This window comes from Charadrius vociferus, unplaced genomic scaffold, assembly GCF_000708025.1.
Source record: "Charadrius vociferus isolate BGI_N301 unplaced genomic scaffold, ASM70802v2 scaffold195, whole genome shotgun sequence".
Taxonomy (NCBI): Eukaryota; Metazoa; Chordata; class Aves; order Charadriiformes; family Charadriidae; genus Charadrius; species Charadrius vociferus.
In genome coordinates this window covers 4798615-4815522 of record NW_009648539.1, presented here as the reverse complement: position 1 = coordinate 4815522, position 16908 = coordinate 4798615, and the positions used below count along the sequence as shown (strand labels likewise).

The 16908-nt window shown below is 41.1% G+C and overlaps 1 protein-coding gene across 1 annotated transcript in view; it reads left to right on the top strand.

Moving 5' to 3' along the window:
• The first annotated feature begins 669 nt into the window (after positions 1–669).
• GALNT12 (polypeptide N-acetylgalactosaminyltransferase 12) overlaps positions 670–16908 on the top strand; it is a 45485-nt gene continuing 29246 nt past the window's right edge. The window contains exons 1-3 of the mRNA XM_009885920.1: positions 670–737; positions 14803–14972; positions 15657–15846. Of these exons, the coding sequence (XP_009884222.1) occupies positions 670–737; positions 14803–14972; positions 15657–15846 (428 nt within the window). The remainder of the gene's footprint in view (positions 738–14802; positions 14973–15656; positions 15847–16908) is intronic.

The following is a 16908-nucleotide window of genomic DNA, read 5'->3' as shown; positions in this document are numbered from 1 at the left end:
TGTCCCGGCTGCAGCTCGCTCAGAAACGTGGAGGCTTGTAAAACTATTCCCACCTCTCTCCCCTTGGCCCAAAAATTTTTTTCCCACCCCCCTCACCCACAACAGCTTTAAAATCACAGCTTTGCTCCCAAAGTCAAAACTGTCGCTGATTTTGACTGGTTCCCGCCTCTCCGCACGGCAGAAGCAGTAGCAGGTTGGCGGTGGGTGTGCAGCTCAGGAGAGGTGTTTTTCCTCCGGTAGCCCCGGCGGGGGGTGGTTTGAGCCCTGAAGCGGTGGGCCGGTGCCGTGTTTCTCCTGCTGCTGTCCCCTGGATAAGTCACCGCAGGCGGCAGCGTACTTTTCCAGTCACTCCCAGCTTTACAAATGTAGTACTTCCCAAACTTCAGCTTTGCATTGTATTCATATGTCTTATGCTACACAGTGTAAAGCAGATTGTGTTATCATCAGATTTACCAGAAATGCTCACAGAGATGCATAAGGCTGTTCTAAACTGGGACTTTCCTTGTTCTTGGATACTTAGTTGCTGGGACTTTCACAGTTACAGCACTAATGCCTGAGGATGGCATGAGCAATTGTAAACGAAGGATTAGCTGCCGTTTGCTGAGATGATTCTGGTTTACAGGCAGCAGGTCTGCACAGTTGTGAAGTCCGTGCCACGGGCCCGACGCCATGGTCGGTTCTGGGCTAAGGCAGACTCTGGGTTCAGCTAAGCGGCCGTCCCCAGCGCGGGCTGTCCTGTGAGCGAGCAGCCGGGGGGTGAGAGGAATGGGTCGGCCAGTCAGAGGTATGTGCCTTCAGCCAAAGGGGTCAGGACAGAGCTACGGCTGTAGAGTCGTCTCCTCTGCTTCGTCTGAACTTGGCTTCAGCCAGGTTATTTTGCTGCAACAGGTTTGTGTGGTATGGTGGCCAAGAGCTGGGGAAAAAGCAAGGCTTTGTCTCTGCCATGAGTTGGCTTCGCGTCCATGTGTCCTGTCTGGTAGTTTACCTAACTGTAGTTGTAAGTGCTGAATCTAACATGAGAATCCTGTGGAGCTCTTAAACAACCGCAGTGCAAGCACAAGGCCTTCTTATTGTATATTTAAGAGTGACATTAAGGCTTGTTTTTCTTTCATTCTCCCCTTAGAACCGGTCTGTAGACCATAAGCTAAAAAAGTTGCATTTCTAGAGGAAGAATTTAAATCATTTCAATTAATTATTTTGAACTTCTGCCTTTTCACTCAGGCAGGGTGTTGGAGGAGACGGAAGATCATTGTTATTGAGCAGGGGATATTATAGTTGGGGAGGGGGGAGATTCTTGAAGTAAAAATAATGTAAATAGGCAGATGGATTTTGCTACAATGACGCACCCTTTCTGATTTGAGTATTTGGATGTTGAAGAAACAAAATGTATTCAAACCAAAAGCATTGCAAAGCATCAGTGACATAATCCCAGAGAGAATTGCCTTCTGAGGCTGGGGCTGTACTGTGCTGTTGTAGTACCTGCTGGCAGGTGCTTCATGCCTTTTCACACAGTTAAATCTAAATTATGGCAGAATCATCACAGAACATCTATCCTACTCAGACAGCGAATGCAAAAAAAAAAAAAGTTCCCCAAAGACAATTTTGCAATGAAATTGTTAAATACCTCTCTTAAGAAGGAAGATTGTGTGAGAGATTGAAGTTAAAAAAAAAAAAAAGTATTGAAAAAGCTATCACCAAGCCTGTAGTGACAGAAAACTTATTGCACTTCAATGCACTTCAGAGGCTATACAGGTTGAAATATCAAGTCTAGGAAAAATATGATTTGGTTTCTTTAAAATAAAGTTGGTAATGCTTGACCATTCATGATCTTTAATGAACATTTGGGTGACGGGTGAGGCTACAATGGTAGAAAATAAGTAGTAATGATAGAATTCAAGTAGACTTCAGCTGTCCACAAAAATTTTGCAAAGGCTCAATTTTAGATGTGATCAATGAAAAAAAATTTGCTACCAGAAGGTGAAAAATAATTTTTTTTTTTTTTTAATGGAGTCACAGAGGAGAACCAGAGAACTGTGTGCTGGTAAGACTTGGATCTCTTCCAGGTATATTATTTAGAAACTGTGGTAAGGAAAAGAATTAGTAGCAGGTAGGTAGGTGTGATCTATTGAGAAAGAGTCAACTTGGCTCTTGTCAAGGATGACGTGTCTCATAAACCTATTGGAGTTCTTTGAAAGTCGTAATTATCTGAATAAGGAAGTGTGGTGTTATTTCCAGAGGCTCTTGATGAATTCCTTGAACAGCTGTGAAATAAGGTGGAAATTACTTGCATTTATAAATAACTGGATAAAAACTGGGAAGCAGTTGTGATTTTTTTGGTTTTGTTGTTTGGTTTTTGTTTGTTTTTTTTTTTTTTTTTAATAGGGGAGGGTCACATCACTGGTAAAGTTCCACAAAAATGTGTGTTGGACCCGATGTGGTTCAACTCACGGCATGGCTTCCATAAAGAAGTGACTAATGTAGAGCTCTTCAGCCTGGAAGACAGACAGGCTACTAAGAAGGTGCTTCTTGCTGAGCTGCTGCAATACTGTATTGATGTATGAAGTAGAAAGAACAAATTCTGCTACCTCCTTGTTCCAAAAATACTTTACTGTAAAGCTCAAGGAAGTCCTTCTACTAAAAAATTCAGATCAAGTATTCATGAGATATTAACAGATACCATGCTTGGAGACTTTATTCTGGGCTATATGCTTTTGGTCTGTTTCAGGATATTCTTATGTGTGTGGAGGTAAGCCTGGAAGTTTTAGGTCCCAGGAAAACAGGAAGAAGGAAGAAAGGGAAATAAAGATCGGCAACATCCCCACCCCACAGCTCTTTTTAACCTCAGTGTCCTCCCATGCTTGTCAGTGAACCCAGTCTCTGGGTGTGAATTTGTGAAAATCACAAATGTGAATCTAGTAAAAACTAGAATTTTGCTGAGAATATCTGAACCAATAAGCCCTTAAACCTGGTCTGTAAAATTATGGACACAAGATGTTGCTTTACCAGAAACTGATGACAAAAAAACCTTTGCCCACTGCTCCATGTTGTACATCCTGGACCTGCTAGCAGAACAGAAATGTGGCAATAGTAATTTGCTAATACCTATGTCTGGTAATACTGTGCAGGAATAGAAGATGACTAGTTTAACTTGAGATTACTCCTCCAAATAATGTATTGTTTGACGATATTGGACTATGAATCCTATACAGATGTTCTTACTTTATTGTAAAGTTTCTTCTACTTTAGGTGTTTTCTTCTACTAATATATTCCTGCCAATTTAAATTTTCAGGAGCCACTTAATCCTTCGTGTTATCACAGACCACCGTAACATGTTTTTCTGAGAACTGATCCTGTTTCTATTGAAACACAGACTTGGAGAACTCGACAACTTCTATCATTTCCTTTACACAGTTCCTGCTTCCTTTAAATGTCTGCTCTTGAGGTCAGCAACTGATAACATCATGTTTCATCACACAGAAACTCTCTAGTTTTATTGGTGGGTAGAATTGTGTGTGTGTATATGTATGTATATATATACACCTTTATGTATATGTGTGTATGTATACATATATGCATACATAAATATATATTTAAACGTACATTTAAACAATATAATATGTATAAACAAGCTATAAAAATGTTATTTTGGTAAAATATTGTATGTAGAAATGTAAGGAAATTGCTAAATAATGATATATTTTGTACAAGGCCAGAAGGGAAATACACCAGAGGGTCAGAGAATGAGAGAGGCTGTAAGGAACCTCAGGGGTTTCTAGTTGCAGGGAAACTTTGGTGTTAGAGTGTGTTGCTAAAGGTCATCCTTATCCTGACAAATTCTGAAAGTCTCCAAGGATAGAGATTCAACAGCCTCTCTGGGCACCTCTTTCAGGGCTACATCACTGCCACAGTGAAATTTCTTATCTCCCCAAATCATCATGTTGTCTAGATGGCCCATGTCATCTTCCCAATGTCTGTCCTTCATTTCTGGAGTTTATACATGTACGGGAAGCAACAATTACAGCAGGTTTAAAACAAGCCATTGACTTATTGAGGGCCCTGTTGGGGCTGATGCCCTGTGGGGGCAGCAGGATGGGCTCTGGGCTGTGCGTTATGGCCACTGCTGCTCTGCCTTCCCCCTGCTCCCGCATCCCGGCCAGCTGGGCTTCTCACCGGGTGCCCTTTTTACAGCACCCCAGGGGCAGGCAGACAACTGATCAGGTCTTTTAGACAGCCTTTTACAGTTTATTACAATGCGTAAGAAATACATTTCCACTTTTTCTGCTTGGCTTCTTTTAGATTAAGAACTGTTCTCAAGCATCGTTCCTGATTTTAGATGCTCTACCTTCCCTTTTTTTTTTTTTTTCTTTCTTTCATTCTTTCTATATTTCTCACAGTAGGGATGCATTGCATGTTTATTTCAGGGATGGTTTCTGTAAAATCCCACCAGCCTTCTTTTGGCTGACTCTTGTTACAAAAGGAACAAGGCAGGGTGTAGGCACTTTTGTGCTGACTCAGCATTTTATGTTGTCTCTTTCATGGTAGAAGACTGAGTCAGCTCTTGGGCCTCATTTCACTTGTCCTTGCAAGAAAATGGATCTGTAGGTCTTTCCTGTCTTTCCTTACCTGGTAAATGATTTTCAGTAGCCACAAAAGCCCATAAAAGTTTGAATGTGGTCTGCATAATAACTAGGAGTTATGAAATAAGTTTAAGACAGTTGTTATTCAATTCTAGATCATTTTCTGTGTTTTGGAGAGTAGGTTTGTTTAGATCTATGTTTTATATGTATGTATATTTTAATGGATGTATTTAAGTAGCTGTGTATATATATTTAAGTGACTGTGTATCTATAGGTAAATAGATACACACAAATACTTAATTTCCTCTGTCTTCATCATTTATGCCTTATAGTATTATTTATTTTTTGGGCTGTTTGAGTTTAGAGTAACAATCTTGCACTAAGATTTTTCTGACTTTCAAAACTGCTTTTTCTGCCTGTTCCCAGATTTGAATGTGATCCTCTTACAGTCTCGCTTGTTACCATGTTTTGTTTTGTTTACTGGGTTGTAAATACCAAACTACATAGCCTGCACACCTGCTAGTGTCTCGCTAGCAAATTCCCAGCGTAATCCTCAAGATCAGGTTTTGGTCCCTCTTCTACTCCAAAAATCACAGCATCTGATTTTGATGGGCACGCTGCTCCTGCCAGGAGTTTTAACCTGACCCTGTTCCAGGAAATGGCGCAGCCGTCGGGTGATGTTTCCTCCCCGGCACATGGTGACTGCCTGACTTCGCCCAGAGGTTTCTCTTCCATCTGTTACCTAAAAGTGAAATAACTGCAGTGACCTCCCCCCCGCCCCAGTGCACACAGGAAAAAGTGAACTCTTTGGCGAGTTTATCTGCAGAAGCTTGACCTTGTGGGTGCATCCGTTCCCTCTAAACGTGCTGCTGATTGCGGGCTCCACGCCCAGCGCTTGCTTTGGCGCAGATATTCCCAGGCTTTACGTTGGATCAGAGTCCGGAAGGCGCAGCGCTCTTCTACTTACAAGCAAGTGCTGTGCGTAAAACACTTGGAGGTGTATTCGCTTTAGTGGCTTCGTAACACTCTGGTCACTGGTTTGGGGTTGGGTTTTTTGTTGTTTTGTTTGTTTCCTGAGCTTTTCTGGAATGGATAATTGGTTACTGGTAACTGCATTAATCATAATACCTTTTTAGTCATTACTTTATTGTTAGTTGGCAGGATTCCTTGCATTTATAAACAGGCTTTAGACCTGCAAAGCAGTGTGTCTCTGGGACATCTCATTTCCTCCCTCACACAGTTAAGTGAGGGAGTAATAAATCTGCAGCATTGTTGTTTGGTTTTGCTTTTTTTTTTTACTAAGCAGGCTTGTGTTTTATAGCAATACAGAATTCAGCAATGCTTCCACAAGCGCTTTGATATTTAGGATATTTTACTATTTCTGTTTCCTGTCTTCTGTAAAAATAAGTCAGTTTTCTTTGTCATTATGCTTTCCTTTAATAGTCACCTGCAAACGTTTTCCAGAAGAGCTCACACGATTATTTTTTTGGCTGTTTTTCTTTACAACTTCTGGTAGAAATCCTCAGCTTCCTCTGACACCTAGATGAGTGCTTGGTTTTGGTTGATTTCATTTTTAACCTAACTTCCCAGATCAGTGACAGTAACCACAAATTATGATTTTTCTTTTTCTTTCTTTAAACAGTGCTTTTACTACACACAATTGTCTATAAGGACCAGGTGCATCCACACTATACTATTAGTGATGGTTACAATAGCTTCTTTCAGTTATTGTGTTACTTTGCAAAATATTTTTCTTGTCCTGAATCAAATTACTCACATCAAAGTAAGTTTCTGAATGTATGTGTAGGAAATCGTATGGCTCTGTGCAAATGATAAGTGTATCTCATGACCTTGGAAGAAAACTGCAAACACGGGTAACCATTTGAGCAAAATGAAACCACTGTTTCAAGTCAGCAAAATAAAATAAAAATTAATTGTTATTTCCCCACGTACACGTGCAGAAATGCCTTCTGATCTGCACATCCAGAATCTGGGCTAGGTAGGAACTTCTAGTGCCTTTTTCTAACAATTTGGAATTAGGAAGATCTATGGATTTCTTAAATTTGTGGATTTTAGGATATAGATCTTGTTCACCATCATAAGTGGGCTTCCTAGACAGTTTTTTCGTAATGTATTTTTAATCTGTCTTAAACAGATTTGCCTCCCCCCCCCCTCAAACTTCTTTGCAAATATTTTCCTCTATTTTAGACTTCCCAGACTTCTTCCTTGCTTTTCACAAGATTTTTATACTAGCCAGCGCAGCCCTTTATTACTTGAAGTCTTAAAGCAGTGTTTGGCAGTCTGTCTTGTTGAGACCTTACTGTCATTGGGAGAATCATTCTTTAAAACATCAAATAATCCAGAAAAACATTTCATAATCTAGCTAGCCTCTGTTTTCAAAGACTTGATCATATTGTGGTGTTGTAGACTGGACTATATCCTGGGGGGCTCTTAATGAGGTTTGTTTCAGCAGACACAATTTAGGGAGTATTTACCTGGGCTAGGGGTGAGTGGTGGGGAAGTGTGGGGCCAGCGTTGCTTTCACTCACGTTGCTTACGTGTTCCAGCCTTGAATAATTCAGCCATTCTGGCGGTTATCAGCACTTCGTTGCTATCTGCTAATCAAACCAAGACACACCTTCCGTAAATGTCAGGGCCTTTTGCTGTAATATCTGAACACATGTGGGGTATGTAGGTGTGCAAAACCAGGCGCAACCTTTCCATGCAGATAAGACTTTTTTTTTTTTTTTTTCCCCCTTCAAAACCAGAACTGACAGTTGGTTCAAGGTAGTTTTAGGTGAGGAAATAAATTGGCATGAAAAGTTGGGCAGTGTTTGGGGGAGATAAGAATAATCTGATTCATCATATCTTTTAATTCCAGTGGCAATTTTGCACCTCTGCATCCTGGGTTTGGATGTAATAGGGCTGCGTCACTTTTGGCTCACACGCTGGATTTTATCCATAGGTTGCTCTCCCCCAAGTAGGGGTGAGGAGCGGCTGTTCAAACGCATATTCAGAGTAGGTAACACGGCCTCGGTATCTCTGCAGGGTGGCTCAGAAACCAGCGCTGCGACCTGTGTCATGCTGATAAGTTTGAGATGCTCATGGATGGACCTGCGGAACCCTAAACTGCTGCTGGGAGCAGGAGGGAAGGGTGAAGTGGAAAAGTGGGGAGAAGAGGACCCCGGCACAGCTATGTCCTCTGCCATGGCTTTGGGAGGGTGGGAAGAGGAGGTGTTTTCTTTTGCGTGAGGATGCCTGGCAGACCCTTGAATTCACATTGCCACCTCTGCAGTTTATGGGGTGGGAAATGGAGAAGGTGAAATTGGATTGAGGCGGCCATTCATCCAGATCATCCATTTTCACTTACAGTCTACGAAACGCGACATTTGAGCATACCTCTTACTAAAAGGGCATCTGCTGTTTAATTCAATGTCCTAACCCTGTTCAAATTCCAGCTCTGGGGCCCTCAACATAAGAAGGACACGGACCTGTTGGAGCAAGTCCAGAGGAGGGACATGAAGATGATCAAAGGGCTGGAGCACCTCCCCTATAAAAAAGGTTGAGAGAGTTGGGGTTGTTCAGCCTGGAGAAGAGAAGGCTCTGGGGGGGAGACCTTATAGCAGTCTTTCAGTACTTCAAGGGGGTCTCCAGGAAAGATGGAGAGGGACTCTTTGTCAGGTAGTGTAGCGATAGGATGAGGGGTAATGGTTTTAAACTGGAAGAGGGTAGATTTAGATTAGATATGAGGAAGAAATTTTTCACTGTGAGGGTGGTGAGGCACTGGAACAGGTTGCCCAGAGAGGCTGGGGATGCCTCATCTCCTGAAACCCTCCAGGGCAGGTTGGATGGGGCTTTGAGCAACCTGGTCTAGTGGGACGTGTCCCTGGCCATGGTGGGGGGGTTGAAACTAGATGATCTTCAAGGTCCCTTCCAATCCAAACCATTCTTGGATTCTACTATTCTATGAAATTAGGAAGAGAAAGGAGGTGGTGGTGTGAGTCAGCATGTCAACCACCCACCATGAGAAACCCAGCAAGCCTGGTTCCCAGCCCACTGCGTGCAACCCAGCCTGGAGCAGGATCCTGACAATGTTTGCTAGATGATGCTGTGATGTGGCAATGTCATGTACCATCATCACATAAATCATATTAAATTGGATAGAGCAGTGACACGTGCTGTTTCGAACTTTGTGAGAGAAGCTGCAGAATCTTGAACTTTCTGTATTTTCAGGCATTCATAATGAAACTTCAAAAGCAAAGCTTAAAAATTTCAGCTGTCTAGAACAATTCTGGTTTTGTTGATCACTGAGAATAATATTAGCATCTTGATTTTCAACACATACTTTTTTCCATTAAAAATGTTCCAGTATGTTATTTCTAAAAGAGAAGTATACCTTTAGAAAGCGTGAAATAATTTGAGCCAATTGTATTCTTAACAAATCTTTGAAAACTCACAGGAAGTTTCATATTTTTTCTTAAAATACATGTAACTTGGCATATAGAACATAAAAATTGAGATTAAAAATGTATTTTCTCTTGCCGTATCATTGTTGCAGTTGTGGTGAAAGTCTTACATAAAAGTATGTCAGCACCCATTCCTAATTAACTCATGGCAGCATGCCCGGCGCGCACACATTCATGCTGTCTCTCACTGTGTATAGATACGCATCTCTAAGAGAGAAACAGCTCCTTACAATGAAATAAATTGAGTGATTACATTAATTGGCACAAATGTTCTCTAAAATAGCCCATTTAATTTTGTTTAGGCATTTCCTGACTGATGTCTCCTTAGTTTCTAATAAATAACCTATTGTAAAGCTTGCTAACAGAAGATTTTGTAGCGTAGTAGATTCCAAGGTTAAATTATAAAACTTGTCAGCCGTACAGTCTCGGTTAAAGTGTGACTTGCAAATGCAGTGTAAAAAACGTAAAACCAAAAGCTCGCAGGAATATGGATGTATATAATAATACCCCTTTACGTTCTTTGCTTCAGTTTGCGTTTTGTGGAGGTCGATGTTTGAGTAGGTGCTTTAGTGAAAGATCCAGGAAAGATGGTACACAGTGAACTTGTTTTTAAGTTTGTGTTCAGGCACAGTGTAACACTCTCTGTCTCTCCTCCCGTCTTAAGAATTTAAAGATTCATGGCTGAATACAATTAGAATTTTTAAAATGCAGATGGTTGTTTTATTACAAATGGATAAACAAAAGCTGTGTCTTCTGGTGTTTCTTGTTTTATACCTGTCTTCTAAGCCGTGTTGATCAAGCAGGAGGTATTCCTGGAAAATCCCCGCAGTGTGGCAGAGGGTGCCCGAGGGGAACCAAGGAGATGCAGAAGCAGGTGGCTGCTGGAGCAGGGCAGCGTCCCAGCCCGCTCCCTGGGAGGTGGTATGGGGCAGTCCGGGCTGCGTTTTCTCTGGATGCGACTCTGCTGCGCACAAAGACTCCGCTTGTGCGTTTTCTTGTGGGGCTGCAGAGAACAGGAGCCATTGCAGGGCAGAGGCTGAGAAGATGCCATTCCTTTGCATCACGTTACCCGTTATCATTTTTATCTATTATATATCGGTGTTTTTCAGTGAAATCCAAGTGCCATTTAAAACACACCTTCGTTTTGTTGGCTTTAAAAAAGCTGTTCACATGTGCTGGCAATGGGGTTTTCTTCAGTGACTGATCCTGGCATCTGGTAACTTTTTCCAAAATCAGCTTGACTAAAGATACATGTGCTTTTATGAAGAAAATGAACCCACTTAACATGCACACATTAACCTAAGTGTTTGGGTTGTTTTTTTTTTAATATATGTAATTATTATCTTTATAAACAGTAAAGCTCCTGTGGTTGAATAAGATAATCAGCGTAGTGAAGGAATACGTTGGACTACAAATCACAGTGCTTCTGCGTTTATTGTCTATGCTTGGAAATGTCACGTTTACGGGCAACTCATTTCCTCGGGATCTATGTTAATGTTTTTACAGACCGTTTGGTAGTTACAATAACTGGGTTCAAGGTGATGTATCAGGCAGCTGATAATAGGGACTGCAGGTAGTTTCCTGTCATTTAACTTCAGCTGTGGAAAAGTTAAGCATCCGCTCCGTAGTTAAACCTCTACAGACAAGGGGAATGTCTGTTTGTCTGTTGTAGATAAATGTCTTAAGGAGGGTGAGGTGAATCACCCCTGGATTTGTCTTTATGGACGTGGAGAGTCCAGACAATTAGCTCAAAGTTAGCACCTAGCTTTTAGATGGATAACATGAGAGGCAATTAATTTTGTCTTAACGTGATCCCCTCTATTGGGAAAGGACAGTGTGCCACATTTGAGGGTGGCATGGAAGAGAGCCTTAGTCAGAAGGCAAAAGCAGCTTGCACTATAGGCGTTATAAATATGCATTCCCAGTATCTGCAAAAACATATTTTTGGACTGCTGTCACCAGTTTGTATCCTCCCTGTCATTTTAATGACACACTGTAACTGATACATGTTTGTTTTTCTGAAGAATCCAAAGTAGGAGTGAAATGAATCACTTGGGAAGTAGGAGCTTGGATACTTGGGTGACACAGAGAGAACAAAAACACATCCCAAAGTTTGCAAAGGTGAATACAGAAGATGCACTGCTAAGGTGGTTCTGTTGTAAATATGAGGTAGGAAATGGAAAAGCTGAATTATGACCACTAGCCTTTAAATCAGCATTCGTATTTGTAGTGAGCTTTTTTTTTGAAGCTTGTATATCTTGAAGTGGTAATGTTTAGTGTCCATATGCGTGCCGCTTAATTGTTATTCAACAACGCTTCTACGCATTTCCATTTCAGGGATTTGTTCTTTTTTTAAAAATGATTTTCTTATACTATTATTTTTCCAGGGTTTGAACACTTTAGGTTTGCAATCTCCCTGGTGGGATTATTTTTTAAGACTGAGCAAAAGTCTTTGAAATTTCTTTCAAAACAGAAAAATAAGGAAAATTCTGCTTCATTTCATCAACAATATTGAAGACTGCTAGCTGTTGAGCTCTTGTAGTAATCTAGTAAGGAATAAATGTCTTGGAAATAATTTGTGAGAGAAACATGTGAATCGGCATAGAGGTCGATTAACTTTATTTTCACCTAATTTTTTTTACAAGAGTTTTGAAAGTTTAGTTGGTCTGTATGTGATGATTAGTTTTCCCCCAAGTAAACTTAATGTACTAAAAAACTAAGCATCCAGTCATGCTGTGTGTGTTTCAATGTGCGGGGTGAGAGATGGTTTTCTTCTTCGGCGGGTTGTCAGCCTTGTCCAGCCGGGCTCTTGCGGGGAAGCGGGTTGCAGGGGAAACCGGGCATTGCTTGGGGCAGCGCGGCCGGCAACCTGCCCTGCTGCCTGGCCACTTGCTTCTCTACGCTTGCGTGCTGCCTTCCACCACGGAGCTAGTAAATAAAACGCCCTTTATAGTTTTGGCCTCTTTCTTGACTTCAGAAACCTAAGAAACGTGCGCTCTGGTATGTCCCGTGGGAGGCTGACCTTTTCCCGCGGCGTAGGGTATGCTCATCGCAGGGGGCAGCAACGCACAGTGAATCACAAACAGTTTGGGGATTGCCTTGCTCTGCGCCAAATTATGTTTCCCGTCTCCAGCGTGTAATTTTCAGGCAAATCCACTGAAGTCTTTAATCTATAATTAGGCTTATAAGCTACTTTAGACCTTTTGGATTTCCCTCTTTAAAGAATGGAATACAGCATTATTATTCCATGAATCTTTCTGATGTATTTTCCAGAGAAAGCATTCCTAGAGGTTTTCTATTTATTTAGTTTTCCTTCAGTTTTCTAAAATGGGTAGGTAAAGATCCCATTTCCATCAAGCAATGAACTGAAATTACCTGGTGCAAGTGACTGTGATATATAAGAAGAATTTTTTCCTGGCAGTACTGAGCATAAATGTTTTTCAATAGGCTAAAGTAAATATGTATTTCTAAAATTGGATTCTTACCATAGTTTTTCTGCCTTTTTTTTTTTTAAAAAAAAAATGTTAATTAAAATGTCACTCCTTTCTCATGTGTTACTACGTGAACATTTGGCAAAATAAATCACTTCTGTCACCAGCCGAGGGTGTGAGGCAGTTCTCTGTTAATGCCTCTGTTTGCCTCAGGACAAGTAACAGCCTGGATGGACGGGTGTTTTTGTACTTCACTGGATAAGTGTGTGTGTGTATTGTGTATCTACCAATCTGTGTATATCTGTATGTGTGTATGCGTGCATGCGCATCGTATACAATGGGTGTTGTTGCATAGCATTCCTTTCATGTTTGAGAAGCACCCTTCTGTGGGCCTCCTCTGCCCAAGTGTAATTTCTCCTCATTGCTTCCTCGTTTTCAGGTATTTATTACAAAAGTACTTTTCAGGTATTTATTACAAAAGTACTCTACAGACATTTTTTTTCCCTTCATAAGAATTTTAATTTTAGGAATATTCAGATTCAGACTTTTTAAATTTTTTTTTATCTTAGTAAATATTGCCTAATCTTTAAAGAAACCCAGAAGTCATCTTTTATTGCTAACAGCTGCATTAATTGATCAGGAAATACATATATTTATATTATACATATATATTTATTTATATATATATTTTTATATAGATAGATAGATCAATGTGCTATAGGTAAGCAGTTTTCTTCTGATGTGTCATTGTCTGGCTGTTTTGAGGAATTTCTGTTCTCCTAAATTGACCTAAGGGATTTTGCTGTTATGTTTTGTGTTGAGCAGTTCTGGTTTCCCTCTTCAGCTCCCAGCAGCATAGGTTTTGGAGAACTCGCCGCTGTTCTGTTCTGGTAGGAGGGATGTCCTACCTCTTTTGGTATCTGTTGTGACCCAGTAGTCTACAGAAGCTGAAGTATGTCCTTCTGCCCTGTACAAGCTGCAGGGACTCCAGGCAGGGCTACAAAGATGATTAGGGGATTGGAGCATCTTTCTTATGAGGAAAGGCTGAGGGACTTGGGTCTTTTTAGTCTAGCGACAAGAAGACTGAGCTTACAAATACTTAAAGGGAGGGTGCCAGGGGGATGGGAACAGTCTTTTTTCAGTGGTGCCCAGTGATAGGACAAGAGGTAACGGGCACAAACTTGAGCATAGGAAGTTCCATCTAAACATAAGGAGGTATTTCTTTACTTTTAGGGTAGTGGAGCACTGGAACAGGCTGCCCAGAGAGGTGGTGGAGTCTCCCACACTGGAGACATTCAAAACCTGTCTGGACGCCGTCCTGTGCAACCTGTTGTAGGTGACCCTGCTCTGGCGGGGGGGTTGGACTAGATGATCTCCAGAGGTCCCTTCCAACCCTGACCATTCTGTGATTCTGTGAAAATTCAAACATCTCTAAACAATTTCTGTTGTTTTTTCACAAAACTGCTTATACAGAATGCTCTAAGAAAAGGGGAGATATGGTAATAAATGCCATCATTATTTTAAAATACTTTCAGATCAGGGGAATCTTTAACAATTTACACGTTTGGCTCAGCTGGAAGTTTCTTGGCATCCTTATGTTCACTTGGGGAAGTTCATATATATATTTATAGCACATACATTCTGGAGCTTAATCCAAAGGTTTGCAAACTTCCTGGCTCTCCATAGAGCCAAACCCATACATTTCTATGTCTGTCTGTATTTTTTTGTGGATTTCACTATTATATTTTGGCAGTTCTGTGTGTTTCCCAAATTCTGCTCAGTGTGTACACGTCTCAGTTCTGTTGCTGGGTTTTTTTTTTTCTCTTTATATATTGCTGTCCCTTTGCAGTTATATTTTTACTGTCTAGCACTTGTTTTATTTTCGAAAGCACAAGTTATCATTAATTTATGCTACTGCTTTTACTACACTTAGGTTTCATATTTCATTTTTTTGGTTTGTTTCTTCTTGTAATCTGAGGCATGCTTTGGCCATTGCTTGTTCCTGTACTTGACGTAATTTTGTGCAAAGACAGCTACTGCACATACACCAGCTCAGAATACCTCCTATTATTTTTCTTCTTAGACATTTTTGGGGATAGCAGAATTTTAGTCATAATGCTGCTGTGGAAACAGGACTTCTGGAAGATCAGCTTCCTGAAAGTGTTGGCATGACTTTTCCATGTACATACAAAACAGTTCCTTTGAGATGCTTTGTTATTCTTTTTTACAGTTAGTAAGTAGCATACGAACTCTACGTTTGAGAATAGTTTTCTGAAAACTAACAAATGCTTTTGCACTTGTACTAAATGTGATCCCCTCCCCTACAGATGCAAAGAGAAGAAGTATGATTATTACAGCCTGCCGAAAACCTCCGTTGTGATAGCTTTTTATAATGAGGCTTGGTCAACACTTCTGCGGACTGTTCATAGCGTTCTTGAGACATCTCCAGATATACTTTTGGAAGAAGTTATCCTTGTAGATGATTACAGTGACAAAGGTAGGAAGAATAATTCTAAATGATGTTGGTTGTTGGTGGGGTTTTCTGGTCAGCCAGTCACAGGAGGAAAAGATAATGCTGTTTAATAACATACCATGAAATTGTACAACATAGGCATCTAATTGGAGAATGTTTTGGGGGTTTTTTTTGTAGCCTGCCAGTGAAAATTTTGAGTTCTGGACCAAATTTAGTTTATAAAGGCGAAGCACATTTGCTGTGTTGAGTGCTTCCATACATAGGTAACTACAGTCTGGTTGGAGCATTTCAGGTTTCCTAATTGGAGCAAGTTTTGATTGCTCCAAGGTTTCCCTGGTGTAAGGTATAGTAAGAAGCTACCTGGTTACCTCTTTTCATTTAAATTACAGGACACAAAACAATGCTGGCGTTTTCTACCAGATGTGAATTGTGTTAAGAATAAAACCTTTACATGGAAAAAGCTTTACGTAACATTTGAGACTCACTTACACCATTTGGAAATGAATTAGAGGCAAATACAAAGCATTCAGTTTCTTAAAAGTAACTGTGATTTGTGTCCATCCAAGTTCTGCACTTTTTCCTTGTCTTTTCCTAACATGGACAGTATAGTAAGTAACATGATGCTGAAAAAAAAGCTTTCTGTAGCATGATGTAAACCAATCATTGCAGAATTATATTCTTCCTTTCCCTTTTTTTGGTTTGTTGCAGAACATTTAAAGGAGACTTTGGAAAACTACGTGGCTGGCTTACGCAAGGTGCGTCTTATCCGCGCAAACAAGCGAGAGGGGCTGGTTCGAGCCCGGCTGCTGGGGGCATCTGTGGCGAAAGGGGACATCCTGACATTCCTGGACTGCCACTGCGAATGCCACGAGGGCTGGCTGGAGCCGCTGCTGGAAAGGTGAGGTTATGCTCTGGGCTGGTTTTCTTTCCCGTTGCAGAAGGGGAAGAGATGGTTTGGCACACTTCTGCTGTGGAAAAAATGATTCTTTGCAGACGTTTACTGGAGGTTACCACGGCCTGGTCCCTGGGGCACTGCAAGGGCTTGTCTCCTGGTGGTGGGGTAGCGAATGGAAGTGTGGAAGATCAGGAGGTGGATTTTTGTTTTCTGCTGAGGACCAGGCTGCTCTTTTTCTTCAGAGAAAGGAAAGTTTTATTTTCAGGAAGAGGAATCCTCCCCCAGCTTTGAAGCTACCTTGGGAAAGGTGGCTACTTCCATCAGCCTGGGAGGTGGATGAGAAGAAGGTCTGGAAAGATGCATGCCCTGAGACATCCTTTGTAGGAGCAACAAAGCATTTTTACATTTTATTGGGATTTTTATTCCTCTGTGTACGTGCAGGGCAATGTGCATGTAAGCAGATTGGAATAGAAGTCAGTAAACTCAGTCTTCCTAGTCCTGGGCAAATGTATCTTTCCAAAACTGGTTCTGATCTAAAGCATCATGGGGTAGGATAGGGAGGAGTTAATGTTATGTCAACATTGACTTTTACTTGGACACCATCTGTCCTGGGACACTGTACTTTACAGCTGTGTAGTTTTTCATCTATACTGCAGATCTGTTGGACAGGTCAGAAAACTTCCATTAATTAATAAAACAACAAAAAACAAGGACACCCCCCCCTCCAACTGAAAAACAGAATAATAGCTCTCTATTACAACTTAAAATATTTATGCTATTCTTAAAGCCTCACCCACATGTAGTCAGCAGCCATACATGCGCTTTTCCTGCTGTCGGTTCGGCCACTGGTACATCTCACCGCAGCACCCTGCTGCCCCCGCATCGCATGCACGAGGGTATATTGCTTTTGCCCCTCTCGCTGACAGCTTACGTCTTTATCCCCTTGGATGCCATTAGCAGGTACTGATAGATACAGTACCTGAATCAGACCTCCTAGATATTGTATATAGAACACCATCTCTCTTTAAAACATAATTAAAAAAAAAATATCCTTTCCTCAAGGTC